This window comes from Schizophyllum commune (genome assembly GCF_000143185.2).
Source record: "Schizophyllum commune H4-8 unplaced genomic scaffold SCHCOscaffold_3, whole genome shotgun sequence".
NCBI classification, from domain to species: domain Eukaryota; kingdom Fungi; phylum Basidiomycota; class Agaricomycetes; order Agaricales; family Schizophyllaceae; genus Schizophyllum; species Schizophyllum commune.
This window is the reverse complement of record NW_026089540.1, coordinates 1,947,481-1,970,490: the sequence shown is the minus strand read 5'-3', so window position 1 is coordinate 1,970,490 and position 23,010 is coordinate 1,947,481. Positions and strand designations below refer to the sequence as shown.

At 58.7% G+C, this 23,010-nt stretch overlaps 12 protein-coding genes across 12 annotated transcripts; 7 read left to right on the top strand and 5 right to left on the bottom strand.

Moving 5' to 3' along the window:
- Positions 1-49: 49 nt before the first annotated feature.
- Positions 50-1,486, bottom strand: SCHCODRAFT_02615422 (adhesion regulating molecule). Its single transcript, XM_003033827.2, has 6 exons — positions 1,167-1,486; positions 1,104-1,115; positions 930-1,051; positions 768-880; positions 570-714; positions 50-453 (listed from the first exon to the last, which is right to left on the bottom strand). Exons 1-6 carry the CDS (start codon positions 1,434-1,436, stop codon positions 273-275), a joined length of 843 nt encoding a protein of 280 aa, XP_003033873.1. The 5' UTR covers positions 1,437-1,486; the 3' UTR covers positions 50-272.
- Positions 1,487-1,583: 97 nt separating this feature from the next.
- SCHCODRAFT_02615420 (uncharacterized protein) lies at positions 1,584-2,065 on the top strand. The gene is made up of 3 exons (XM_003034406.3): positions 1,584-1,723; positions 1,773-1,804; positions 1,857-2,065. The coding sequence occupies exons 1-3, from the start codon at positions 1,623-1,625 to the stop codon at positions 1,970-1,972; spliced, it is 249 nt and encodes an 82-aa protein (XP_003034452.1). The 5' UTR covers positions 1,584-1,622; the 3' UTR covers positions 1,973-2,065.
- Positions 2,066-2,421: 356 nt separating this feature from the next.
- SCHCODRAFT_02615415 (class I glutamine amidotransferase-like protein) lies at positions 2,422-3,739 on the top strand. The gene is made up of 2 exons (XM_050344710.1): positions 2,422-3,617; positions 3,671-3,739. Exon 1 carries the CDS (start codon positions 2,747-2,749, stop codon positions 3,377-3,379), a length of 633 nt encoding a protein of 210 aa, XP_050201700.1. The 5' UTR covers positions 2,422-2,746; the 3' UTR covers positions 3,380-3,617; positions 3,671-3,739.
- On the bottom strand, positions 3,687-6,024 carry SCHCODRAFT_02615411 (uncharacterized protein). Its single transcript, XM_050344709.1, has 5 exons — positions 5,683-6,024; positions 4,586-5,625; positions 4,480-4,538; positions 4,304-4,424; positions 3,687-4,253 (listed from the first exon to the last, which is right to left on the bottom strand). The coding sequence occupies exons 1-5, from the start codon at positions 5,943-5,945 to the stop codon at positions 3,802-3,804; spliced, it is 1,935 nt and encodes a 644-aa protein (XP_050201699.1). The 5' UTR covers positions 5,946-6,024; the 3' UTR covers positions 3,687-3,801.
- A 547-nt stretch (positions 6,025-6,571) lies between these two features.
- On the bottom strand, positions 6,572-8,634 carry SCHCODRAFT_02490724 (uncharacterized protein; the record flags this gene model as incomplete). Its single annotated transcript, XM_003033825.1, has 8 exons — positions 6,572-6,689; positions 6,738-6,828; positions 6,885-6,963; positions 7,030-7,836; positions 7,890-7,966; positions 8,017-8,135; positions 8,192-8,287; positions 8,483-8,634. The coding sequence occupies 8 exons, from the start codon at positions 8,632-8,634 to the stop codon at positions 6,572-6,574; spliced, it is 1,539 nt and encodes a 512-aa protein (XP_003033871.1).
- Positions 8,635-8,760: 126 nt separating this feature from the next.
- On the top strand, positions 8,761-10,507 carry SCHCODRAFT_02615400 (alpha/beta-hydrolase). The gene is made up of 5 exons (XM_050344708.1): positions 8,761-9,079; positions 9,141-9,485; positions 9,558-9,740; positions 9,801-10,153; positions 10,206-10,507. Exons 1-5 carry the CDS (start codon positions 8,947-8,949, stop codon positions 10,266-10,268), a joined length of 1,077 nt encoding a protein of 358 aa, XP_050201698.1. The 5' UTR covers positions 8,761-8,946; the 3' UTR covers positions 10,269-10,507.
- A 1,032-nt stretch (positions 10,508-11,539) lies between these two features.
- Positions 11,540-12,713, top strand: SCHCODRAFT_02615398 (uncharacterized protein). The gene is made up of 6 exons (XM_050344707.1): positions 11,540-11,916; positions 11,970-12,098; positions 12,150-12,272; positions 12,323-12,445; positions 12,496-12,623; positions 12,676-12,713. The coding sequence occupies exons 1-5, from the start codon at positions 11,821-11,823 to the stop codon at positions 12,568-12,570; spliced, it is 546 nt and encodes a 181-aa protein (XP_050201697.1). The 5' UTR covers positions 11,540-11,820; the 3' UTR covers positions 12,571-12,623; positions 12,676-12,713.
- Positions 12,714-14,658: 1,945 nt separating this feature from the next.
- On the top strand, positions 14,659-15,980 carry SCHCODRAFT_02569425 (uncharacterized protein; the record flags this gene model as incomplete). Its single annotated transcript, XM_003034402.3, has 4 exons — positions 14,659-14,874; positions 14,912-15,322; positions 15,378-15,868; positions 15,924-15,980. The coding sequence occupies exons 1-4, from the start codon at positions 14,754-14,756 to the stop codon at positions 15,978-15,980; spliced, it is 1,080 nt and encodes a 359-aa protein (XP_003034448.1). The 5' UTR covers positions 14,659-14,753.
- Positions 15,924-17,255, bottom strand: SCHCODRAFT_01293032 (P-loop containing nucleoside triphosphate hydrolase protein). The gene is made up of 11 exons (XM_003033824.2): positions 17,172-17,255; positions 17,074-17,119; positions 16,978-17,022; positions 16,842-16,929; positions 16,735-16,792; positions 16,664-16,685; positions 16,537-16,617; positions 16,422-16,480; positions 16,336-16,369; positions 16,266-16,274; positions 15,924-16,216 (listed from the first exon to the last, which is right to left on the bottom strand). Exons 1-11 carry the CDS (start codon positions 17,210-17,212, stop codon positions 16,151-16,153), a joined length of 549 nt encoding a protein of 182 aa, XP_003033870.1. The 5' UTR covers positions 17,213-17,255; the 3' UTR covers positions 15,924-16,150.
- On the top strand, positions 16,770-20,461 carry SCHCODRAFT_02615383 (Pet127-domain-containing protein). Its single transcript, XM_003034401.2, has 14 exons — positions 16,770-16,929; positions 16,978-17,024; positions 17,076-17,119; positions 17,172-17,489; positions 17,542-17,815; positions 17,864-18,076; positions 18,127-18,196; positions 18,306-18,585; positions 18,643-18,774; positions 18,828-18,947; positions 18,997-19,217; positions 19,321-19,528; positions 19,595-19,778; positions 19,833-20,461. Exons 4-14 carry the CDS (start codon positions 17,241-17,243, stop codon positions 20,297-20,299), a joined length of 2,418 nt encoding a protein of 805 aa, XP_003034447.2. The 5' UTR covers positions 16,770-16,929; positions 16,978-17,024; positions 17,076-17,119; positions 17,172-17,240; the 3' UTR covers positions 20,300-20,461.
- A 76-nt stretch (positions 20,462-20,537) lies between these two features.
- Positions 20,538-21,814, top strand: SCHCODRAFT_02615381 (Isy1-domain-containing protein). The gene is made up of 5 exons (XM_003034400.2): positions 20,538-20,556; positions 20,608-20,800; positions 20,878-21,049; positions 21,111-21,301; positions 21,360-21,814. The coding sequence occupies exons 1-5, from the start codon at positions 20,554-20,556 to the stop codon at positions 21,791-21,793; spliced, it is 993 nt and encodes a 330-aa protein (XP_003034446.2). The 5' UTR covers positions 20,538-20,553; the 3' UTR covers positions 21,794-21,814.
- Positions 21,815-21,951: 137 nt separating this feature from the next.
- Positions 21,952-22,836, bottom strand: SCHCODRAFT_02615375 (class I glutamine amidotransferase-like protein). Its single transcript, XM_003033823.2, has 2 exons — positions 22,732-22,836; positions 21,952-22,674 (listed from the first exon to the last, which is right to left on the bottom strand). The coding sequence occupies exons 1-2, from the start codon at positions 22,806-22,808 to the stop codon at positions 21,999-22,001; spliced, it is 753 nt and encodes a 250-aa protein (XP_003033869.2). The 5' UTR covers positions 22,809-22,836; the 3' UTR covers positions 21,952-21,998.
- Between the last annotated feature and the right edge of the window lie 174 nt (positions 22,837-23,010).

The window sequence follows — 23,010 nt, the reverse complement described above, 5'->3', positions numbered from 1 at the left end:
TGATGCGCGCATCGAGCGTCAGAACCCCGCGTTTAGCACTTCGGATCCTCCGGGCCGAGCATATTGTCTATTGTTCTCGAAATGGGTGAAATTTACAAGAGGGAGCGTTCTCAGGAGCTATCAGACAACCTTTATAACAACAGAGTACGCTCATCAGAGACGTAGATATCCTGAGTAGCGTTGAGGAAAGGACCATCATCGGAAGCCCGGGTTCGCCCATTATTCCTTTGGTCGAAGCATGGAAGCATACACATTACACCGATCTATACTCATCAATCCGTCTCCATACTGTCCTCCCCTTGCCTATCCGCCTGATCCTGGATCGCTCTCAAGAAGGGACCTATCCCCGTGCCCGCCTCCTCAGGTAGACCGAACGCGCGGACAAGGTTGCCGAGCAGCCCGGTGCGTAGCGCCTGGTCGAAGCTCGCGACAGCGGAGCGAAACTGGGGCGAGCTGACGGTAGAAAGTAAGCACAAGCTCTCACCAAGATAGAACCAAGCTGCAGTGGAAGTGTCGAGGATAAGAGGGGATGTAGGGCTGAAAGCACGACTAGTAAACAATGTACGTACTTGGTAATCTGCTGCAGCACCTCCGGTGACGGTGGCATCGGCAAGTCTGGTGGAAGGTGGGGGAAGAGCGTGGGGATGAGCTCCGGGTGAGACGTGAAGAGCGGGTTCAGGTTGGCGGGCGTAAGAATGTCGGTGAGGGACAGATCTGAAAGGCCCGTCAGTACACGCGATGATTGCTTGGGAACTTATGAGGCGTACCAGAAGCGGGGTCCGAAAGCCCTGCTCCGCCCGATCCCCCGCGAGAGAGAATCTGCTGCAGCTGTGCAAGCTGCTCGGGCGTGGCCTGAAAGTCGGACGGGTTTGGTGCGCTCCTGGATTGGGATAAGTAATCACCACGCTGTAGGCTAATGACAGGCGTACGCAGTGCCGGGTCCAGTAGACGTTGAGGCGGCTTGCTCGGGCCACACTGGCGTGTAATCGGGGTCCTCCAGCAGGCGGTTCAGATTGCTCACGAATTCCTCATCGCGGGCGGCAGAGGCGTCCTATCGCAATCAGCACCTCTGCCCTCGCTCCTCACATCGATTCATGATTCACCTGCATCCAAAACTACCTCCTATCAGCCTTCGCCATCCTCACAGTGCCAGCCAAACCACTCACGAAGTGCCTCTGATCCGACGAGGAGAACTTGAGGACGTACACGCGTCCCCCAGCCTGGCTGACCTTCACAAAGCTCGCATCGCCAGGGAAGAGGATCAAATCCTCCTCGACATCGTTCGTCGTGCGGTTCTTCCAGATAAAGTGCAAGAGCTCATCGTCGCCGCGAACAAGGAGGACGGCACCCTTGATGGGGCTGGGATCTACAAAGTTGGTGCCCTCGCGACGCAGGGCGCGCCCAGCTTTGAAGGCAAGCAGAGTCTCGGAGGCCATGGTGGGTCGAGGCGGTGTTGTGCGTGATGATGGAAGAAAGTACAGAGGCGATGGCAAGCAAGCGCTGGACGCGACGCGTCATGAGATTGCTCCATTAGGCAGATAGACCCACGCTTTGCTCGTCGTGTTGCGCCACCTGGCACTTGCCTCAAACTCTCATCACGTCCTCGAGTGCGGGTGCCACCCATGTCTTTCGTTGCCGACCTGGATGAGTCTCCCGCTTGGGGTCCGGAGCCTGCTGGAGAGGACATTGTTACTTCTGCTATCAAGAAAGAGAAGGTACTGAAGTAAGTATCAACCCCTCTATACAGTTCTGCAGACTCAATTGCGCCACAGAGAAATTGTAGCTTCTCAAGAGGACCTGCGATGTCTGTTCTCTTAATTCTATTTGATGCGGCTTACGACTGACCCACGCACCAGTGCTGCTGAACCGCGTTCAGACGTTGCAGAAGGAGGTCGAGAAGCTGTCAGGCGGCAACGAGACTCTCCAGATGTACATCGACAACTTAACGAAGCAGATGGCAAGGAAGCGATGAGCAATATCAACCGAATAAAGCATCCTAGTTGATCTTGCATGCGCCTGTGTCTTAGGAAGGACTCTGAAAGTATGGCTGGGAAGTTCAACACTCGGTCACGGCCTTGCGTCACGTCACTTCTGGTCGACTTGACCTTCGGCTGCAAGGGAGGCGACGAATACATTCGGCAATGGATGATAGGCAGCCCCGGACTCATTTTCCAGAAATTGTCCGGCTTACTCACATGGCAACCAAGCGCTACAGACCATCTCAAACGCGAAACGCCCACTTTCACCGACGCGGCGACGCCAAGGCCTGCTTTCGCAAGGGATGTAAAGGTGCGGGTACCAATCATCCTTTGCGCACCTTCTGCATGCTGCGAATGATGTGTGCCCTGCTTGCGGCCAATGCCTGCGGGAGCCACTCCGAGAGCGCCAGACAAGATATCGACACAGTTGTCACAGGTCAGAAAACATGCGGTGATGAAGGCGTCAATGGCAGGGTGTCGGTCGTCTCCCACAAGAAGACCGAGGTATAAAATTGTCGTAAGGAGCATTGGTCTACTCTTCAGACTCAACCCTCCTTTCCTTTACGCACCCTTCTTTTCCGTTCACGTCCAGGTTCTCTTTCTGTGCACGATGTCTATGAAGTGGCTTCAGGGACTTGCGCTCGCCGCGCTCGCAGGGCTTGCGACCGCGCAGGACAACAGCACCAAGTTAGTCGCCTCCGTTACACCAGGTTACATACCTGACCAATTGACACGTCCCCAGCTCCACCCTCCCCGTCAACTTCGGCATGGTGCTCTTCCCCTCCTTCCAAGCCCTGGACGTTTTCGGGCCTCTAGACGCGCTCAACCTCCTCTCCATGCAATACCCGCTCAACCTCTACCTCATCTCCTCCACCACGCTCGACCCCGTCTCCACCAAAGCGCGCTCCGCCGGCATGAACACGCACAACTCGAACTTCTCCGAGGCCATCGCGCCCACGCACACCATCCAGGACGCCCCCGCGCTCGACGTGCTCATGATCCCCGGCGGCCTCGGCACGCGCGCGGACGACCTCGACCCGCTGATCGCCTACATCGCGGACGCGGCGCAGGAGACGGACTACGTGCTCACCATCTGCACGGGCTCGTGGCTCGCGGCGCGCGCGGGCGTGCTCGACGGGAAGAACGCGACGTCGAACAAGCGCTCGTGGGCGGGGCGCGAGGGGCTCGGGAACGGCACGAACTGGATCGCGCACGCGCGGTGGGTCGAGGACGGGAATGTGTGGACGTCGTCGGGGATCAGTGCGGGTATCGACATGACGCTGGCGTGGATTGCGAGCGTGTATGGGAATGATACGGCGACGGATGTGGCGAACAGCATGGAGTACGAGCGCCAGCTCGACCCGAGCTACGACCCGTTCGCGGATCTGTACAACCTGTAGAGGGTGCTCGGAAGGGATTGGGTCCTGTCGTTTTGCTTTCATATTTATTGAGTCATGACCAACGTTGAATTATTGCGCTCGATGCATCTTGTATGTCCGTCCAGATGAAGGCAGCCACCTGAATGTGATCCTCCAGAAGGAAGACAAAGGTAACAGCCACTCATCTACAATTGGAATCAACCAGATCAAGTCCGAAGTCTATTACTTGCACAGTATCGAGTAGCTGAAAAGGATATCCCTAGGACGGTATGAATAAAAACGAACCCCTGGGCCAAAATATGAGCAACCTACAGTATAGATACGTACGTGTTCGTCCTCCACTATTATGACGCTCTCACATAGTTCTGGAGTCAGCGTCCTGCGTTCTGCCCTTCACTGTATTCACCAAACCCTCGCCACCCTTTGTCCTCAGCTTGTCGCCATTACTCCCCGCCTGCAACCTTCACACCCGACTCGTCTTCATTCGGCGCGTCCTCGCCTTCGCCCTCCGTCTCTTCCTCGGATCCAGTGGCTTCTTCGTCCTCCAATCGCCGATTCGACTCGCTGGCGCCGATACCGCCTCCCTGCCTCTGCCTCTCGCGCTCCGCCTCGACCGTCTCCCGGTCGATCTCCTCGCGCATCGTCTGCACATCGTCGTCCACGCGACTCGCGACACGGTCGATCGCGGCCTCCGCGAGACTGACGTGCGCGCGGTGCTTCGCGAGGTGCGCCTGGCGACGCGGCGGGCGCTTGAGACGGCGGCGCGCGACCATGACGGGCACAGAGCACTTCTGGATGAGGTAGTGGGAGGTGGAACCGAGGAGGATACCCTTGATCTGCCCGAGACCGCGCGAGCCGACAATGAGCATGGAGGGCTCGTAGTAGTCGACGATGTCTAGATGGGAAGTCAGTGCAAGCGCATATATGGTGGCGGTAGGAACGCACCTAGCAGCATATGTCGCATGTTCTTGGCATGCCAGGCCTGGCAGACAACACGGACGTGTAGCTTGGTACGCTGTAGGAGCGAAGTCGCCTGACGCGCGAGTATGTATGCCAGTCCCTGACGCTGTAGGCCGTGTCGTTAACACTATATATACAACTGGAACATTCAGTCGGCGCACCTCCTGTTGCGAGCGCAGCTTGTTCGCTCTGTCAGCCGCATTCGGGATGGCTGGATCAACTGAGGGGGTATAAGACCTTGCTCGCATTCGGGTACGCGCCACGCACCCTTCGATTCGTTCTCCACGACCGTCACGATCATCATCTCATCGCCATCTCGCAAGACCGTGCCAATGCCCCATTCGACGGCATATCGCGACTCTTGACTGAGATCGCTCGCCACGATATATTTCCGCGCTCGCCTCCCGACCTCAGCCAGCTTCGCGTCGGGATCGCCTTGCGTTAGGGTGATCGTGCACCGGTCGCGCTGGAAGACGGGACGCGACGTGTCCAACGGCAGGGGTTCGATGGGCTTCATCGAGCGCCTCCGGCGCGGGTTGCGCTTCCCCCGCACCGACGCCGAGGTCGATAAGTTGGACGAGTACGAGTTGAGGGTAGTCGGGAAATACGGCTCTGGCGGGACTACGACGTTCACGCCCTCGCCGAGGGGATCGGGCTCCTGCTCGAGATCCCCGTCCGCGACGCGCAAATCCGCGATCTGCGCGTTACGCTCGGTGTTTGCCTCCGTGACGGGGTCGAATACATCGTCTTCGTCGTCCGGCCATTCATCCTCGGAGTCGTCATCAGGGCCGGTCTCCGTCTCGTCGCCGGAGTCGTCGTCCTGGAAGGCTGTGCGAGGTCGCACGGATGCAGTGTCAGATGATACGTCGACATCGGACTGGCTAAGTGGGATCGCCTGTGGCTGGGGAGAGGATTCGCGCCGCTTGCGCCGGAAGGTGAAGGGCGACATCGAGCGCGCGCGGGAGACGCTGCGCGACGATGGCTCGCTCTCGGGTGCCGGCGTCTGCGATGCGGAGCGCCCCTTGCTCTTGTACATGGATCGGCCGCGCGAGTCCTCGTCCTTCTCCTTCTTCTTGTCCCGATCGTTCTTCGCGCTATCGACCAGGCTCAGCGAGCTCGTCGTGCGCGAGAGTGACAAGGTCGAGAGCATCGACGTCAGCGACATCTTCCCGAACGATCCCTTGCCAGTACTGCTCTCGTGCGAGCGCACCGACGAAAGCTGTGGCTGCGCGGACTGCGCGCGTACGAGCGGCTGGAAGCCGTCCTCCTTGTTGTTGTTGTCATCGCCGCCCTGTTTAGAAGAAGAAGAGGTGAGTACAATCGCTGACAGACGGCGCGGGGTGGTCGGGCGGCTGACGGGGGGCGAGTCATAGGTCTCTGAGCGCGTGAATGGGACGCCGTGGTGGGGCGGGGCATGCTCGGTCGCCGGGGTGGCGGGACGCGAGAGATCGAGCTGCTGACCCTCGGTCGGGGTAGGCAGCGAGATCGACCAGCTCCCGCTCCCACCGCTGCTGCTCCCGGGCCGCGAGCGACCACCGCTGCTGGAAGACGGGCGACCGCTGCTGCTGCTCGGGCGCGAGGGGTGGAACCAGGAGCGGCGCTTGTGGTGGTGCGGCGCCTCTGCCATGGCACGCGGAACGGAGACGATGGTAGTCGCAGACAAGCTTAATGAACTCGGAAACCGACCTTTGGCAGCTTGGTGCCCCTCGAATCAAAAGAGATCTTTGATGGCACGGCATTCAGCTTGGGCTTGGCAGCGTCGCGAGCGCCAAACTTACGTTGTTCATCGGTCTGCTCGCCATCCAAGCCTTGGCGCTCTCTTCCTCGACTGTAGACTTGCTCTGGGGGTATCAGGGAGGCGGACGCGGGGGCGGGTGGGGGAACGTGTGACGCCCGAGATAGGGAGCGGTTGCGACCGGGCCAGGCCGAACCCAGCACAGCCATCGTTGCTGCTCGGCATACTGCGCTATCCTTGTGCCCCAAACGGTCTTGCCCGCTGCCACCCACTCCTGCAGGCTGCCAAGTACCTGCATGTGTAGGGGACCATCTATACCCTCACGTAAATACAGCAGGCGTTCTACTCGTCCCGGTACACAACCTGGGGCTCGATTCTCTGAAGAGGTACTCAAGACATGATTGGACGACAAGAATTTGTAGCATTTCCTCCTGGTTTTGCAGACCATGCATCCGCCCTGCAGGTCATGCTGACAACCTACAGGTCATCCTTACTCGGTTCTACTCCACCCTTGTAGCTCACAGTGTCGGCTTCGCACGCGCCTCCATGAGTTCGGCGAAGAAGGAGCGCACGTCTGTCTCGCCGACCACCTTTCCCTCCTGCGCAAACGGACGGAGGTAGCCAACGAGGTGATCTCTACGCATCGTCAGTACCCTCTCTATCTTTCCAAGTCCAATAACGTACTTCAGTGCATTGAACTGCATAATCCCGTCGATCGCACGATCGCGCGGCAGCTTGTTCAGAGCGCGCAGGCCCAGCTCCTCCAGCGATCGTCCTAGCATGACGATGAGTGAGAAGCACACGTACAGCATTTGTTCGCTATGCCCTCACCTGAGTCCTCGTCTTCTGGCGGCTCCCAAGTCTCCTCGTCCTCCAAAAGGAATTTGTTCGCCAACAGTGACGGTAGGCACTGCGAGTGGGAGATCAATATTCGTTCGACTGCGAAGAAAGCGGCTCGACAAGGCCTCGCACTTACCTCCTCACACCGACACCACCGCTCGCGGAAGTTCTCCCTGGTAAGGAACACGTCCCCGGTGCCTAGAGAATAGTCGCCACGTGCGACCGCCTCCAGGATCTTCCCCGCTGCGTCTGTTCTTGGCCCCGCTGCCGGTGCGGAGGGCGTTGGCCCGGATGCGGAGGAGGTGGGGTTCCGCGGGGCCCTGCACGGAGGCTTCGTCGAAGACAGCTGCTCCCCAAGGGACCTCTCCCTGATTCCCTCGCCTTCAGGCTGCTCAGAGACCCGCCTCCTCTTGGTGTCGTGCTCGCCGTCTCCGTCGTGTCGGCGCTTTGAGCCTGCGGTGGCCTCGTCGCCGGTCACGTCCACATCCGCGTCTTCGCCGTCGACCTTCACCTCCCTCTCCTCTCCGTCAATCTTCACCCACCTCCCATCATTTCCTCTCCCCACCATCACCGCCTCGGCCGATCCCGCATACCGCTTGAGCACCTCGATCCGCTGCACGCACGCGCCACAGACGAAGGCCTCGTAGTCATCGGGGGTGATGAGCGCGGGTGGGAGGTCGTCCTCGTCAGAAGCTTCGGAGGGGGTGTCGTCGTTGGTACTGGGAGGGGCGGATGAGGGCGCGAGGGAAGAGGCAGGGTCGGTGGAGGAGGTCAGGGAGGTAGAGGGGGAGGAAGAGGCAGGAGTAACAGCCGAGGGAGAGGTGGAAGATAAGGTGGGAGGTATAAATGATGATGGGTCCTGCGAAGGAGGCTCTGGCGGTGGCGTCGATCCTCGCGGCGGCGGGCGCTCGCGGAGGTTACAACAGGATTCATGGAACCAGTCCTGGGGGAAGTACCGTTAGTAATCCACTCGGTGGGCTTGGACAGCCAACTCACCTCGCAGGCGAGACACTGGATCATAGCCTCCCTCTCTGTCGTCGCATCGTAGGTTCTGTGACAGCGACAGAAGAGCCCTACGATGCATGAGATCACTAGATGAGGGAAGGCTCGACGTCGCACGTACCCTGGAAGTTCTGACCGTACTGGTTCTCCTCATTCTCCAGCTCCGGGCGTTTGTGCAGAGTGCACGAGTGCGCTATACTCGTCGTGGGACAGTCGCAGCGAAAGTGGCGCTTGGGGAACCTGGACCCGCTTGGGTGAGCCTCCCGCGGCGCGCGCAGTCATGACGCGATGCTTACAGCTCAATCTGCTCGTGGTCGGCGTGGCAGGCGATACTGCACGATGCACATACGCCCTTCGCTTCGGGGCATGTCTGACAGAGATACACGGGTTGGCTGGAGTCGGCGCGGACATGAAGGGGGACGCGTGGGGGACGCGTCGCGGTACGCGTTTGGATGGAAATTTAGAATAAACACGGAGTCGGGTCCGGAGATGCGTTCATGAAGTAAGTAAAGTTCGTCCGCGGGGTTGAAGGAGAGTCGGAGCGGAAAGTTAGGCTTCGCTATGTCTGAGACGACGAGGTGGCGCACCGGATGTAACCCAGACTGTAGGTGCACTGTGAGAAGGAGTGGGGAAGGGCCAGTGACGCCTCCCTGACGAGGTCCTGCTGGACGCGCATGTACTCTTCCAAGCTTGTCGTCGCATTCTTGATGGGGGACCCAGAGGTCGCCGAGGCGGTCATGATGGCAGTAATCAAGCGGCGTCGAGGAGAACGATGTTGACAGCAACAGCGCAATCATCGTCGGCCCGGCGATCCGGTGTACGCGATCGCGACGGGCGGTGAAGCGAATATCTCGTTCTTCGACTTCGAGCATGCGTGCGGACCAGCTTCCTCGACGTCGTCGGGCGTAAAGTCGTGCTTCGTCGCCGCAATATGCACGCATTCTCTGAACGCCGCCCCAATACCTATCTCAGTTAGCCTCCGCCTCGCGCCTCCGAGACGCCCACATCAGGCATTTATCTGCGCCCCTTGTCTTCTCCCAGGGCGCGAAGCATGTCCGCCTCCATGCCCTCCATCGCGCTCCACGACCTCGCCGTTGAGTTCTCCTACATTGATAGCGGCGCGCCGCCAGGGGAGGGCGACTACCCGACGTTCATCCTCTTCCACGGTCATACGTTCTATCGCGGTGCGTCCCCCAGATGCAAATACCCGAGCGCACGCGCTAATTCCACGACACGATCGGCTAGATGTCTGGCGGCCCATGTTCGACTTGGCCCCCGCGCACCGAGCACGCCTGATCGCGGTGGATCGACGTGGCTACGGCGCGTCCACGCCCTACACGCCCGAGGAGCAGGAGCTCATCTCGCAGGGCCCCGATGAAGCGCGCCTCGCGTTCATGGAGAGGGAGGCCGAGGCCCTCCTCAAATTTGTCGACGCGGCCATTGCGCGCTGCGCGCTGCCCCCGCGCGTCGTGCTCGTTGCGTGGTCGGCGGCTGTAGCCTACGCGTACCCGCTCCTCGACGCGCTCCCCAGGCTCACCCCGGCGTCTCAGGAGCGCGTCCGGAGCTCCGTCATCGGCGTCGTCTTCTTCGGTGCGTCATCGCTGCCTATCTATCTGGCAAGCCAATCTCCTACGGACCACCGCGCTTACTTCTCTCCCACAGACCCGCCTGTGAGCGCTTGGGGCCTCTCAGGCCCTTCGCTGTATTTGCCTATTACGGATGAGAACATTCCGCCGGGGAAGACACGCTTCGACGCGTTCAACCGGTGGTTTTCCATATACTGGCACCACAGGAGTACTGACAGCCACGACCCGACCACACTCTGCGCCACAGAAGAGGAGAATGGTCCGTATTCCGGACTATTTGCGGTATCAGACAGTGGTTAATCATCCCCTCGCATTACAGATGCGCAAGCGAATTCGTCCTGCTACGCGCGTCGAGTAGCCACTCTCGACACCATGACGCGTGCTCAACGCGACGCACTCTCCAACCTCGACGCTGCGAACTTGTGTGACAGCTTCGTGGTCTCCCCGCCACATTTTGGGAACGTATTAGCCGAGCTGCGAGAGCGGACGCTCTTCAATGAGGAGTGCATGTCGCATTGGGTCGGGGCACGGCTATCATACTTGTGGTGTGACTGCACGACATGGAGCATAGTTATGGGCAAATGGAAGCTTGAAGAGGAAATTCAGGCTAGACAAGGCCGCAGTTACGCGCCGCCCGTCGAGTTTAGACGGATGGACGGGTGCAATCACTTCGTGAGGCGCGCATCTCGTCCGCACAGACGTCTGGCTGATGACGCGTTCGCAGGCGGCTTGGGACGACCCGGAGAAGACGATGATGGCGCTCGTCGAGCTAGCAGAACGCAAATGAGAACGCCGGGGCCAGTATCATCTCGGGACACGTCAGTATCATTCGGGGCCATGGACATCGCGGACGCATACTCATCTCGGGCCTGCTCACTTCGGGGCCTACTCATCTCGGGACTCATCTATAACTTATGTAACTCGCCCGCTGGCGATGACCGGATACAGCATACAATGTCGAAGCACTCTTGGCCGGTGCCTTTGCCTCGTGATCTTGTGGAGATGCGGCCTGGGAGGTCAGTATCCTTTGTACTCTGTCGTAAGTGATGGGCAAACGAGAAGCGCGGAGTTGTTGATGGTCACTCGTCGACGTCAAGGCTCACATGTCTTCGGCACCAGGAAGGTCTGGTCGAATCTTTGACCATCGCATCATAGATCATGGCGATTGGACGCCTGTTCCCCTTGTTCCCTTTTGGTCAAGGGCCCTCCGAGGCTATTGAGAGCTTTACCGGAGTGATATCCGCTGCATGGGCGCTCGAGCTTATTATCGACACCATAAACAGCCTTCTGTCCTTTGGTGCTGGGAGCATCGTTGCTTTGTTGGTCCATCTTGATCGCATCACGTGCGTGTTGCTTAGTGACGTTGTCACCGTTTCTGTCACATTGATGTTGATGTTGACCCAATCAAGCTTCCAGCCAGTGTCACTTCATCCCAACTCGAACAAGAGCGACCCAACGTCCTTGAGGTCGACTCCATCCTTCCATTTTCTGCCCTCAATAAACCAAATGTCAAATCTTATGGCGGATGTCAGAACTCTCCTCGTCCAGGCCCTATCTCCTCTCCTCATGTCGATCTCAATTTGAACGCTCCGCAATTGAGGCGCTGACCCGCAAGTTGAAGTGAAGAACACCTGTCTACGCCGACTCCGAGGGCTCAGCGGAATCAATAATCCCCTCTTCCGCGTGCAATACCTGCTCGAGGCTCGTTAGAAGCCGGTCGGATGGCGCCTAAACGTAGAGCACGCAGTCATCGATGGTTTCAATGGCCTCCCGCCCTCAATACTATCAGCTGCGCGCACGTCGGCCACCGCCTTCTCATCCGTCGGCTCTTCCTGGCTGACGTACAGGAACCTTGATACACGTGTTGTACGCGTGCCCTCCTCTGAGAACAGCGCACGCCAGCCCAAGCGTACGAGGCGGAATTGCCTTATGCATCTGTGCTATCAACGCCGGATCCACCACGCGCGCCCTTCGTCGTGCACGGGCCCAGGGAGCAGGCGCGTCTCCCCGGTGACTGCCGGGCTCGCATGCCTTCCGTCCCCTCGCTCTCGCAGGTAGACGCGGGGCGCATGTTTGGCGCCTTGATCATCGGGTAATCTGAGATGCTCAAATGACCCGCGACGACGTACCCTGCCCCTCTCCAGCACGTTGAGCGCATACACCACGTTTCGATCTCTCCTTCCAAAGACCATCCGGGTCCATGATGAAGGCCCATCTTTTCAACGTTGCTGGCAACATGCCCGGCATTTTAAAAGGAGGGAACTTCGCATCTCAGCTTCTCAGCCACCACACCCCCCTCTGAATCTCCTCGCCACAACTCGGGCTTCTCGACACTAGCAATGGCGGCCTCCTCCAACGACATCCTTTCCTGGACCAACAAGGATCCGCGCGAGAGCCAGTTGTACAACTCCTTCGGCGTCGCGTACCGCTTCCAGGTACTTCCCTCTTCGATGCATGTGAAGTGGCGAGAAGACTGACCGCTTCACAGACGAACGTGAGCGCCAACAGCAACAGCGTCACGGTCCTCTGGCGCACCATACGTGCGAACAAGGAAGACCGTGTCGCGAAGCTCGAGTGGTCCGCTACCGGAGGTCTTGGTCGCATCATCATCGGGAAGGTCTGTTTCGGCGCATTGTCTACCTCTATTCATTCACTGACCCTTCGATAGAACACGCTTCCCATGGCAGACCTTGTCCGCCCCGACGCCCGTGTGCCCAGAGCACGCATCTTCAACGGTCCGGACGGTAACCTCTACCGCTGGCGGCCAGCGTCCAACGGTATGGACATCGTCGTAAGTCCACTTGTACTCAACTTCACGGCGTCGACTGATTATCTCTCTAGTTGCAGGACATGAACCAGAACGTCATCGCGTTCTGGCACCCACTCAACCCGCCATCGCTCTACCAGGCGGGCGAGGTCCACGGCGAGCTGCACTTTATCCGCACGGCAGGTGCGGGTACTGTGGTACGTGCCGCTTTCTCCCGACCTCGACGGCCGCCCTCACACTTCCGCAGACGCACCCGCCGATGATGGACCATGTCATCGTCACCGCGATGCTCTACCGCTTCTGCGAGATGTGGGGCATTTGACGCCTACCCCTTCGCTGAACGCGCGCCTCCCCCGTTACGTGACTCCTTCTCTGCCTGTTCTCGTGGATCTGTATCATCTATACCCTCTGCTGTACTGTGTACATACTGTAAATGCGCTCTCCTATATTCTCATAACCAATTCACACGCCGCATGCAAGTCGGATCGATGTCTTCGTCCTGCGGGAGTTCAACGAGAGGTACGGGGAGTCATCGATAAGTGAGTGTACGTTGTGATATCGGTCAGAACCAGGTGGCCACCCGCGACGAGTACAGATCTTCTTCAACGGGTAGGCTAGGCTTCCGATGTATACGTTGCTGGCGTCATGATCTTCCTATACTGCTGTACAAAGCCGGACCCGAGGCCCTTTCGTGGCGAGCGTCGGCGGCAGGTGCAGGAGGCCGGCATGCTGTCAGGTAGCTCATGTCTGCCGCGGCAACCAAGGACTTACGAGAGGGAGGGAGTTGCAGACATGGGTGTCGTGCTGGCAACTCTGACAAGAGCGCCGCTAAGATTCAGAAGCCTCTGCAAGTCATAGTGCTTACTGCACTTCCGTGGACGAAGGGGCGACTGTATACTCGTTCTAGTACTGCCGCGCAAGAGGCCAAGCTTCTACTTACGTCGAGCACTTGCCTGGTGGATTGTTGAGTCGGCATTGAAGGTTCAATAGGATCAGATAGCACTCACCAACGAGATCGACAAGACAACGAGGCTAGCGCGTGCCCGGAGGAGATAACATCGGGCTCGGGTGAGATTGGCAGAGGCCACGTCCGGAGGAGCAAGACATGAGGAACAAGCCTCGAGATTCCCAACGATACGCGAGCACTTCCGCGACGTGCTTAATGACCATTATAGATCCCCCATCGGCCTCCGAGGGCTGCCGTTGGCGCTAAGACCAGGTCGGTTCCTGGGGGTGAAGATGAGATCGGTACGTAATCTTTACTAGAAGATTGCGTACTGGAGAAGAGAAGCCATAACAGGGGGAATCAGACAGAGGACCGCAGGCGCGGAAACGAGATCCGTGCCATAAGTAGCACAGGGATCACTGGCTTGCTTGTGGCACGTCGGGCTTTGACATAGCGCTCGCGCTGCCTAGTTCTATAGAAATTTGTGGATCAGAAATGGGAGGGACAACATCCGAAAGGCCAGCACCTACCGTTCGTCGCACCCGTTCAGACCGGGCAGCGGCAGACGCCCTGGAAAAGCGAGTACGCGACAGCCGGAATAGGTTCGGCGGACGTGGACGAGCGTGCCAGAGTACAGCACCCGCCCCTCATCGCAGCTTACGTGTATACAAGCACCCCGATTCCTTCAAAGGCGAGCTTAAGCTGTGGCTCTTGCGGGGAAGACAAGGTTCAACTTTGTCACTGTGTGACGCGCGCTTATTGCGCACGTGCTAGCAGAGCTCGGAACAGCCCGTTGTTCGGGGTCTTCCGTAACGACATATCAACATGCATGGCGAGGGCCTTCACTTTGACTTTCAGACTCTGTTCCTGCGGTATCCTCATGTTTTATCCTCTTGCTTTCCTCCGACCTTTCCCTCGTCATCTGATCTCAGGAAATGAAGCCATCTAGCCAAGCTCACGCCGACGATCACCGCGCAATTCACTCCTCGCTGCCGCAAGTCACTAAGCGCTATGGGATCTGCTACCCTGCTTGAAGCCTCGAGAGTTGATACATTGCAGGCAGCGGGACGTGAGAATCTTCTCGTCGAATGTCTTCCTCGTTCTGGACGTGACTGCCCTCCCAATCGGCCTCTCAGGACATAAGTTAGAAAGCTCGCCTGGCAAACATCATTGAACGGAACCGCCTAGCACGCGCCAGCTCGGCACTGCGCGAGGACATAGCGCCGCAGGAGCGCGTGCTCTAGACACGCGTAGTCGGCTGCGAACAGCGGGATGATCTCTCCCGGTCGAATGGTCTGAACTGACGTCCCCCGACCTGACTTCCGTCAAATGGCGCCTCCCGGGATACTGGGTCCGAAGGCGAGGCGATAAGCATGTCAAGGGCGCATCATCCGCGGCGACCGACGAGGTGGTCTTGAATATAAAGAACGCCTGCCTCTTATTGCTTTCATCTCTGCGCCTTCGGTTGGTCCCTTCTTTGCCATTCACCCCGCAGGAGGAAAATAGACGTCCCGCGCGCTGGGTTTTAAAGACTCGCTAGAGCACACGCGATCGACCCTATGCAGACTCAGACCATCAGCACGGGACTGCAGTATGCCTATACCGATTCTGGTCCCCCGGAAAATGCCTCAAGCTATTCGACGCTTTTCTTCATCCATGGTTATGCTTTCTACTCCACGGGTGAGCTTAGACCATTTTTGTGCCCCCACAACGAAAGCTAACGACACCTCTTCTCTGTCTTCCACCTCTGCGGGGCGCCGTTCCTCCGCATTCACACGAACAGGCATATGCGAACGTCTTCTTCCTGTCGCTTCGAACCAGGGCATCCGCCTCATATGCATCAACAGGAGAGCATACCCCCATTCGACGTCCTTCTCAGAAGACGAGCAGCGGATATTTCGCGACGGGTCAGACGACGAGCGAAAAGCCCTCCTGCGCGCAGAGGGCAGAAGCCTCGCGCTCCTCATCGATGCGCTTATCGTCGAGCTCGCCCTGCCAAAGCGCGTCACCATCCTCGCATGGTCGATGGGTAACGTATACCTGCTTTCGCTTCTTGCCTCCATCAGGCTCCTCCCCGGGGAGATCGCGCAGAGGCTCAGGACTCACGTAATGTCGTTCATCTTGTGGGGTACGTGGCCAGTCTCCCTCTGCTCCCCTCCTCTCAGTCTCGCCCTTTCACGCAGATCCGCCAGACGAGGCGCTCGGATACGAACGCCCGCAAATATACACCCCCTTCACCGACGAGAACGTCCCCCTCGACCAGCGCGGCGCCGCCTTCGTCCGATGGCTCGGAAATTACTGGGCGCACGACCACGCACCGCGCGATCCGCAGCGTCTGAACGCCCTCTTCCTGAACGCAGACTCCCCGTCGACAACGGAAAGAATGTCGCCCGCCGAGTTTACAGACCTCACCGACTTCGCCGCCGCCTCCACCTGCGATCACTGGGTCGTACGCCCCGACTTCATGCATCTGATAGCCCACCTGCGCAGGGAGGCGTTGTGCGATCCGCGCGTCATGGTGGAATGGCAAGAACCTCGAATACACTATCTGTGGACAGAGCATGCACCATGGATGGTGTGGTGGGCGAAGTGGTGCATAGAGGACGACCTGGCGCGCCAAAAAGAGGAGATGCCAGATATTCAGTTCGGTATGATGGAGGGGTGCAATCACTTTGTACGTTGGGTTTTCTTCTCTGGATTGCGATTCGGTTGACTGACGGTTTACGCAGTCCCAGTGGGACGCACCGAAGGAGACCTTGGAAGCTTTCCATCGGTGTATGAGCTGACGCCTGTGTGCTGGATTACATGTATACATTAATTAACCCGATAAACTAGTACTGTACAGAATCTTGGATGCAGGTTCGAGGATATATACCATGCGTACATGAGGGCATGGCTGTTCGTGTTCGTGTCTGTCATGATTGCTGCAGCCATGGAAGCTGGTAAAAGAGGTAACTCAATGGCTCTTCCCCGAAAGCCACTGAAGGACAATGTCGAGGTTGTGTTGGCTCTTCATTGAGCACTGTAAGATATTGAGCTCTGTGTCCTGCAATGAAATGTGCTGTTCTTACAGAGTAGCACTGTAGTCGCCACATTGCGCCACAATCAGTAAATTATCTCGAAGGCAAAGGAAGAACGCACGGAAACAGGGCGGTCAGAAATTTTGTCGAGCTGCCTACCGTAAGCGTCAGCACGATTCTCGATGACGTGCAGATAGAGGCGCATACAAAGCCTTGATGAGCTCCTTCACGCCGGCATGCCCATCGACGTCGTTCTTGTTGCCCAGCTAGAAGCGTGGAGTGGGTTGACAGCAGCTTGTAAAGAGCGGCGTTCGGGACGTACCACCAGTAAGGGAACGCCGGTCAGCGTCTGCTGGTGTAGAAGCTGATGGAGCTCGAATCGCGCCGTGTTGAACTTCTCGCGCTGTCTGGGGTTAGGCGGGCTCGGATAGGAAAGTAGGTGTACGCACGTCAGCCGAGTCGACGACGAAGCTAGCGGTGTATATGAGCGAGCATCACGAGGGGAGGTAAAAATCCTTACACGACGGCGTCAACGCCTGAACAGTAGCGTTCCCACATTGAGCGAAACTTGGGTTGACCTGAACGCAATCAGCGGTAAATTCGCTCATCTAGGTGCCTAGCGCGCACCAGCAACATCCCATATCTTCAGGGAGACGTTCCCCTTCCGGACCTTCCTGAAGTTGAATGCGACGGTCGGAACTACTTCCTCGCTCCACTAGGGCAATTGAGTCGCGACGTCGTCAACACGCCGAGGCGTACAAACCTGCCCGGACCCTATCACATTCACAAAAGACGTCTTCCCCGATGCCTGCGATATCGATGAGCAGGGGAACGTCTTCCTTGAACGCCGCACACGCACCTGAAGCCCGACAACCGCGATCTCGGCGGTCTTGGAGAAGAACAGGCTGGCGGCGCCAGTTCAGCGCAGTTTACCAAAGAAGGCGAGGTCGTTATTACCCACTGAGCCACTGCAGGAGGTTCGTAAAGAGGCCCGCCATGTTGAACGACGGCGGAGTATGATGAGCGATGGAGAAAGACGCCGACGCCACCGGCCCACCGCGCCTGAAGCGCATTAGCGCGCATCAGCAACCGGCCCGAGCGCCGACGCATTTGTTGATCGCTGTCGGACGCGATCTCGACGCGTCTCTCACGTCGTCCCCCGCTGCGGTCATGTTTCTGAGGAGGCTCACTCGTGTCAATGGACCTGCGTTGAGCGCGTCGCTATCAGGCGCTTGCTCAGCACGAGCGATATCCACGAGTCGACCTGTCCTCCCTGTCAGTCTCTTTTGCCAGACGGCTTCCTCATAATCTCACCTCGTCTGCACAGAAGAAGGGTGCTCCTCGTGCAGCGTCTCCGAGGAGAAAACGCGCACAGAGTAGTAGCGATGACCTGATAGCCGCAGCTCTAGATGCTGGCCTGCCCGTGGACCCCGGCGCGCCGTTAGACCCCGAGGCAGAGAGACGGCTTCGCAAGACTCTCAAGCAGAAAGTCAGACGGGCACGGAAAAGGGAAGAGAGAAACCAGGCTCGGGCTCGGGAACAGAACCCGCAAGCCTACGACGCGACTTCCGAACTGCAGACGGAGGATTGGGGCCAGGATGGTGCGTGTGCTACCATCCATCGTCTTCGTGGAATTCATACCTATTCAGTCCTCCAACCCAAAGTCAAGAGCGGCCGTAGCAGAGGCAAGTCGCCAGAGCGTACAGGATGGGACCTTGGCGCCATCGCTCGGCCGCCTCCCCCGGGATCGAGCCTGAGGCACAAGCCATCAAAGCCCGAACGCACCCTCCAGCAGCTGGCGTACAACAGGCGTATAGAAGGTTTGATAGAACCCGAAGCGGAGCCCGGACCTGTCTTGGAAGGTGCTCGTTCACTACGCATCCTTCGCTTCAACATGCTTAGCCCTTCGCAGACATTCCACCGCGAAGCGCACACAAGCCCATAGCTCGACTAGCGCACGGGCTCGATCGCGTCCTATTCAAGTGCGTTTGCTAGTCCCTCGCGTCCTGATCACCTCCTTAGTACCTTGATTACCCCTTCGTTTTCGCGTGCTCTTCCTCCTCGCGACTCAATCTAATCAGTACGCGTTAGCCCCGGCGTCCACTGGATGCGCGACCCGCGCTCGTCGGTCTACAACTTTACTCCTGAGCTCGAGCACCTCCCCAAGGTCACCGATTTCGCGTTCGAGCGCGTCGAGGGCTTCGTCAAGAGCTCGCGTGATGAGGACCTGCGCACGCTCGCCGTGCGCGAGGGCAAGTCGTTCGCGGGGTCGACATCCTCGCTTACGGGGATGCTTAGCCACATATACTTCCTGATCTCGGGAGACAGGAATGTGGATATCTCGCCGTTGAGTCGGGCGTTTGAGGACAAGGTAGGCCGATAAACCGACACGCCGACACTGGGTCTGACTGATGCTCGCACGATGTAGCCAGTCGATTTTACTCCGGGGCAACGCTCGCCTGCGTCGACGGTCTTCAATTACAAGGATGGCGTCCATATGATCGACTCGGACGAAGACAAGCCAGGCGTGAAGAGCGATCAGAATATCCTGACATGGATGGTCAGTCGCTTTGACCGGTGTCCCGAATCGAGTCTTATGCAGTCTGTCTGCAGGGCACTCTCCTCGAGAAGTACTTCACCATGGAGCCTGAGGAATTCGCAAGGTATCTACGCGCGCACGACCACCCTCAGACCGAGAGCGACAACATGCGCGAGGCGTACCGATATTCGAAGGTAGCATCGCCCGTCTTCTTCTCTCACTGCGTATCTGATCCCTAGCCAGTCCCAATCCTTCATCATGCGCTCCCAACTCGACTGCGTCGACCCTCGCCTTCCGGGCACGGGCGTCTTCGACATGAAGACGCGAGCGTGCATGGCCATCCGGATGGACCTCCTCAACTTCGAGGAGAGCTCCGGCTACCTCATCCGCCAGCAGCATGGCTTATTGGAAAGCTTTGAGCGCGAGTACTACGACTTGATCCGCTCGGCTTTCCTGAAGTATAGGTGCGTCTCCTCTTTACCCATCTACCTTCCTCTCCTTTCCTTCTCTCGTTCGCTGCCTGGTCCCTCGTATCTCGTCCTCGTCCTGATCACGTTTATCCCCCAGCTTCCAAGCCCGCATTGGCAACATGGACGGCATCTTCTGCGCGTACCATAATGTCGCGCGCGTCTTCGGCTTCCAGTACTTCGGCCTCGAGGAGATCGACGCGCGCCTGTTTGGGATGGAGCCCGGCGCGGGCGACCGCGTGTTCCGCAAGTGCGTCGCGATGCTGGAGACGGTCGCGGAAGAGGTCGCAGGGTGTTTTCCGGGGCAGGTGTGTAGCTGTTGGTGATGAATTGAGGGCGTCACGGATGACCAAAGACTAATGCGTGCTCTGCAGTCCGTAAAGGCCACCTGGGAGACTGAGGAGGGGACTGGGGTGCTCCGCGTGTGGGTGCAGCCGGTTGAGTGGGATGGGGTCGAGGAGGAGAAGCCGATTGTCGAGCTTGCAGTGACGAGCGCGAGCTATCTCGGCGACAGGCCGGTGAAGGGCTACGTCGCCGTGCCCAGTGTGGAAAAGCCATGTACGAATAGCTATTCTTCTGGTCCTCGGACCTGTATACTGACGCATCCTACAGGGACGATCCACTACACCATCTCGCGCTCCTCCGACACTTTCGCAGACATCCGCAAGCGCCTCGCCGCCGCGCGCGAGAGGCAGACCTTCGCGATGTCGCTGCCCACGGGCATTTCCCGCGCACAGATCTCCGAGTTCCTTGCGAACCTCAACTTCGGGGGCCCGGCGGGCGAGGCGGAGGCCAGCGCGGCCATCACCAACGGCGAAGACGTGGAACACGCCTCTGGCACCGGAAATGCAAGCGTCGCAGACGACCTGCTCAAATCGTACGCGCCCACGCTGTTTAGGAAACCCGGCACGACGACGCAGAAGCTACGCCAGTTGGCCAGGGAGGGAAGGGAGGAGATGCTCGCAAGGGAGGAGAGGGAGAAGGGGAAGCCCAAGATTGTGCTTGGGCAACCGTTCCCGCCGCCTGGATATGAGCTGGCGCAGGGCGGCGCTTTGCGGAAGGTCGAGAAGTCCTCATGAGAGGACGTTGTTGGCATTGCCTATGCGAGTGCCCGGTAGTCTCCACTCCTTACATTATCTCTTACCTTAAGCATTCGATACATGCTGGACTGGGACCTACCCGGAATCTGGCGTCTGTTCGAATTTTTGAGCTTGCGAAAGCGAAGGCCTTGTGGACCTCTACGGACCCACACCGGTCCCCCGCGCCGATCACACCTCGATCACCTGCTGACGTAACGCGTCCAGCGCGCTTCGCACTCGACCACCAAGACGAAATGGTGACAGTCCTCCTCATCATATCCCACAAGACATACTGACCCCCCAACCAGGCTCGCAATGAGGAGAAGGCGCAGTCTATGCTCTATCGCTTCCGCGAGGCCCAGGCGGCCGAGCTGGGCCTCGGAACGCGCGCGGACCGCCGACCGCGGATGGCGAGCGCGTGCAAGAGCATGCGCGAGTGCGAGCGCTGGCGAGGGGAGATTCTGAGGGAGATCAGTCGGAAGGTGTCGAAGATTCAGGATGGTGAGTCAGGATGGTGTTTCCCTCCACCTGCGTTCGGGTAATGAGCCATGCTTGAACATGCTAACATGCATCGTCAGCTGGTTTGACGGATTACGAGGTCCGCGACCTGAATGACGAGATCAACAAGCTTTTGCGAGAGAAGCGGCACTGGGAGAATCAGATCATTGCGTTGGGAGGAGCGAATTATAGGCGAAATGTGGCCATGTTGGATGCGGATGGGAAGGAAGTGCCGGGGACCAAGGGATACAAGTGCGTGGTCATGCCATCTGGGCAAGTGTCATTTACTGACCCTCTTGTCCGATCCCCTCAGGTACTTCGGACGCGCGAAGGAACTTCCTGGCGTAAAGGAGCTTTTTGAGAGCAAGAAGCACGAAGAGGAGGAGGAAAACCAGGCCTACGCATTCTACAAGAAGTTCCTGAACCAAGGTCCGGCGTACTATGGCGACCTGGACGAGACGGACGAGAGCTTGCTGCAGTTCGAGCGGAATGCGGAAGAGGAAGGTGCGTCTCGCCCCTTCCATGCAGTTGAACCTTCCATTGACCGCCGTGCCTTGCGCAGAATGGGCCGACGCCTTCGAAACCGTACGCGAAGCTCTCGGATTGCCAGCCGATGCCAAACCCCCACCTGTCCCCCCATCCGCTATCAAAGTCGGCGCTGCATCAGCAGACGACGCGCGCCCCTCCACGAAACGCAAAGCAGACGCGGACGGCGACGCCGAGATGGCATCTGCCGAGGACGACGCGAAGCGTTCGAAGACGGACAAGGGCGCTGCCGCAACCGTCAAATCCGCCAAGCCTGCCCCTCCTTTGGACGCCTTCGCTGTCGCGCCCACCGATCCTGCGTACCAGCACGCGCAGGCTGCTGCCTCCTACATACCCTTCCTCGCGACGGAGAATTTGCTACCTCCCAAGCTGCCGACACATGGGGATATGGAGGAATTACTGTTGGAGTTGCGGAAGAAGGCGTTGGTGGAGGAGTACTTTGGGCAGTAGTGCATCTGCCGTACTTTGGACGTTGGTGTATCTTGTGTGCGCCGTGTATCATTATTCTCTCGCATTCATGCCTTCGATCAGTCGTATAACCCTGCAGTGCAGAACCCAAGTGAGCGTGCTCTTTCTGACACGGTCGACGCCACGGTTATCCCGCAGACCCCGTGAAGAACTCATGTTACATTAATCATTGCGTCTGCCTAACAGCCTACGGCCCATACAGCTCGGCAAATGGATCCCAGTTCGGATCGGTGTGCCGCTCGTACTCCATCCCATTCGCTATGTCCTCCGTCACCCCCTTCCCAAACACACTCTCCATCCACGCCAGCACCATATCGATCCCCGCACTCACCCCCGACGACGTCCACGTATCCCCGTCCTGCACCCACCGCGCGTGCTTGATCCAGTTCACGTTATTCCCCAGCCCCTCGCGCCCCGCCCACGCACGCTTGTTCGACGTCGCGTTTTTCCCGTCCAGCGCGCCCGCGCGCGCCGCGAGCCACGAGCCCGTGCACACGGTGAGGACGTACTTTGTCTCCTTCGCGGTGCGGCCGATGTAGTCGATGAGCGGCTCGAGGCCGGGCGCGCGCGTGCCGAGGCCGCCGGGGACGAGGAGGACGTCGAGAGAGGCGGGCGGGGCGTCGATGGTGTGCGTGGGGACGAGGGACTGGGAGAAGTTGGAGACGGCGGCGGGCGGGCCGACGATGGCGTTGACAGAGGCGGGCGGCTGAGTGGAGACGGGATCGAGGGTGGGGAGGCTAGAGATGAGGGAAAGGTTGAGGGGGTAGGACCTGGAGAGGATGTTGAGGGCGTCGAGCGGCCCGAAGACGTCCAGGGCTTGGAAGCCGGGGAAGAGCACCACGCCGACGTTGACTGGCAGGGTGCTGGAGGGGTTCGTGTGTTAGTGAGATCCCTATCTATTGTGCAGAAGTATCACTGACCTGGTACTGTTGTCGGCCATGGGTGCGAAACCTGCGAAGAGGGCGAGAGTGAGCCCCTTGAACCAGTCGGTGAGCATCTGATATATAGGATGGCGCAAGGGCGACGAATGACTCGGTTGACTCGGTGCTCTTACTCAGTTCTCCTGTCTTATGCTCCTCGTTCAGTGTCTGCTGACCCCGCTTAGTGCACAGGGTGATGCGCTAGGCGGAAGAAGGACGGATGGACATTGAACGAGCGAAGCCATGGCCACAGAGGAAGAACGCAACCGTCGCTCGCCC

What these genes read in the sequence shown, in the direction of transcription:
- SCHCODRAFT_02615422 (XM_003033827.2), bottom strand. Translation starts at nt 1,436, where the DNA reads ATGGCCTCCGAGACTCTGCTTGCCTTCAAAGCTGGGCGCGCCCTGCGT. An exon ending in TCTACTGGACCCGGCACTGC is followed by an intron (nt 881 to 929) that starts GTACGCCTGTCA and finishes ATCCCAATCCAG; the next exon opens with GAGCGCACCAAACCCGTCCG. An exon ending in GCTTTCGGACCCCGCTTCTG is followed by an intron (nt 715 to 767) that starts GTACGCCTCATA and finishes CGGGCCTTTCAG; the next exon opens with ATCTGTCCCTCACCGACATT.
- SCHCODRAFT_02615420 (XM_003034406.3), top strand. Translation starts at nt 1,623, where the DNA reads ATGTCTTTCGTTGCCGACCTGGATGAGTCTCCCGCTTGGGGTCCGGAG. An exon ending in AAGAAAGAGAAGGTACTGAA is followed by an intron (nt 1,724 to 1,772) that starts GTAAGTATCAAC and finishes ATTGCGCCACAG; the next exon opens with AGAAATTGTAGCTTCTCAAG. An exon ending in TTCTCAAGAGGACCTGCGAT is followed by an intron (nt 1,805 to 1,856) that starts GTCTGTTCTCTT and finishes CCCACGCACCAG; the next exon opens with TGCTGCTGAACCGCGTTCAG.
- SCHCODRAFT_02615415 (XM_050344710.1), top strand. Translation starts at nt 2,747, where the DNA reads ATGGTGCTCTTCCCCTCCTTCCAAGCCCTGGACGTTTTCGGGCCTCTA.
- SCHCODRAFT_02615411 (XM_050344709.1), bottom strand. Translation starts at nt 5,945, where the DNA reads ATGGCAGAGGCGCCGCACCACCACAAGCGCCGCTCCTGGTTCCACCCC. An exon ending in CGCTCAGAGACCTATGACTC is followed by an intron (nt 5,626 to 5,682) that starts GCCCCCCGTCAG and finishes TGTACTCACCTC; the next exon opens with TTCTTCTTCTAAACAGGGCG. An exon ending in CATGCGACATATGCTGCTAG is followed by an intron (nt 4,254 to 4,303) that starts GTGCGTTCCTAC and finishes CTTCCCATCTAG; the next exon opens with ACATCGTCGACTACTACGAG.
- SCHCODRAFT_02615400 (XM_050344708.1), top strand. Translation starts at nt 8,947, where the DNA reads ATGTCCGCCTCCATGCCCTCCATCGCGCTCCACGACCTCGCCGTTGAG. An exon ending in CGGTCATACGTTCTATCGCG is followed by an intron (nt 9,080 to 9,140) that starts GTGCGTCCCCCA and finishes ACGATCGGCTAG; the next exon opens with ATGTCTGGCGGCCCATGTTC. An exon ending in CGCCACAGAAGAGGAGAATG is followed by an intron (nt 9,741 to 9,800) that starts GTCCGTATTCCG and finishes CTCGCATTACAG; the next exon opens with ATGCGCAAGCGAATTCGTCC.
- SCHCODRAFT_02615398 (XM_050344707.1), top strand. Translation starts at nt 11,821, where the DNA reads ATGGCGGCCTCCTCCAACGACATCCTTTCCTGGACCAACAAGGATCCG. An exon ending in CCAACGGTATGGACATCGTC is followed by an intron (nt 12,273 to 12,322) that starts GTAAGTCCACTT and finishes TTATCTCTCTAG; the next exon opens with TTGCAGGACATGAACCAGAA. An exon ending in CGGCAGGTGCGGGTACTGTG is followed by an intron (nt 12,446 to 12,495) that starts GTACGTGCCGCT and finishes ACACTTCCGCAG; the next exon opens with ACGCACCCGCCGATGATGGA.
- SCHCODRAFT_01293032 (XM_003033824.2), bottom strand. Translation starts at nt 17,212, where the DNA reads ATGGCGGGCCTCTTTACGAACCTCCTGCAGTGGCTCAGTGG. An exon ending in CTCCTGCAGTGGCTCAGTGG is followed by an intron (nt 17,120 to 17,171) that starts GTAATAACGACC and finishes TGGCGCCGCCAG; the next exon opens with CCTGTTCTTCTCCAAGACCG. An exon ending in AAGGAGCTCATCAAGGCTTT is followed by an intron (nt 16,370 to 16,421) that starts GTATGCGCCTCT and finishes CGCTTACGGTAG; the next exon opens with GCAGCTCGACAAAATTTCTG.
- SCHCODRAFT_02615383 (XM_003034401.2), top strand. Translation starts at nt 17,241, where the DNA reads ATGGAGAAAGACGCCGACGCCACCGGCCCACCGCGCCTGAAGCGCATT. An exon ending in CGAGTCGACCTGTCCTCCCT is followed by an intron (nt 17,490 to 17,541) that starts GTCAGTCTCTTT and finishes TCGTCTGCACAG; the next exon opens with AAGAAGGGTGCTCCTCGTGC. An exon ending in CTCGATCGCGTCCTATTCAA is followed by an intron (nt 18,197 to 18,305) that starts GTGCGTTTGCTA and finishes AGTACGCGTTAG; the next exon opens with CCCCGGCGTCCACTGGATGC.
- SCHCODRAFT_02615381 (XM_003034400.2), top strand. An exon ending in CCGGGGACCAAGGGATACAA is followed by an intron (nt 21,050 to 21,110) that starts GTGCGTGGTCAT and finishes CGATCCCCTCAG; the next exon opens with GTACTTCGGACGCGCGAAGG. An exon ending in GCGGAATGCGGAAGAGGAAG is followed by an intron (nt 21,302 to 21,359) that starts GTGCGTCTCGCC and finishes TGCCTTGCGCAG; the next exon opens with AATGGGCCGACGCCTTCGAA.
- SCHCODRAFT_02615375 (XM_003033823.2), bottom strand. Translation starts at nt 22,808, where the DNA reads ATGCTCACCGACTGGTTCAAGGGGCTCACTCTCGCCCTCTTCGCAGGT. An exon ending in ATGGCCGACAACAGTACCAG is followed by an intron (nt 22,675 to 22,731) that starts GTCAGTGATACT and finishes GAACCCCTCCAG; the next exon opens with CACCCTGCCAGTCAACGTCG.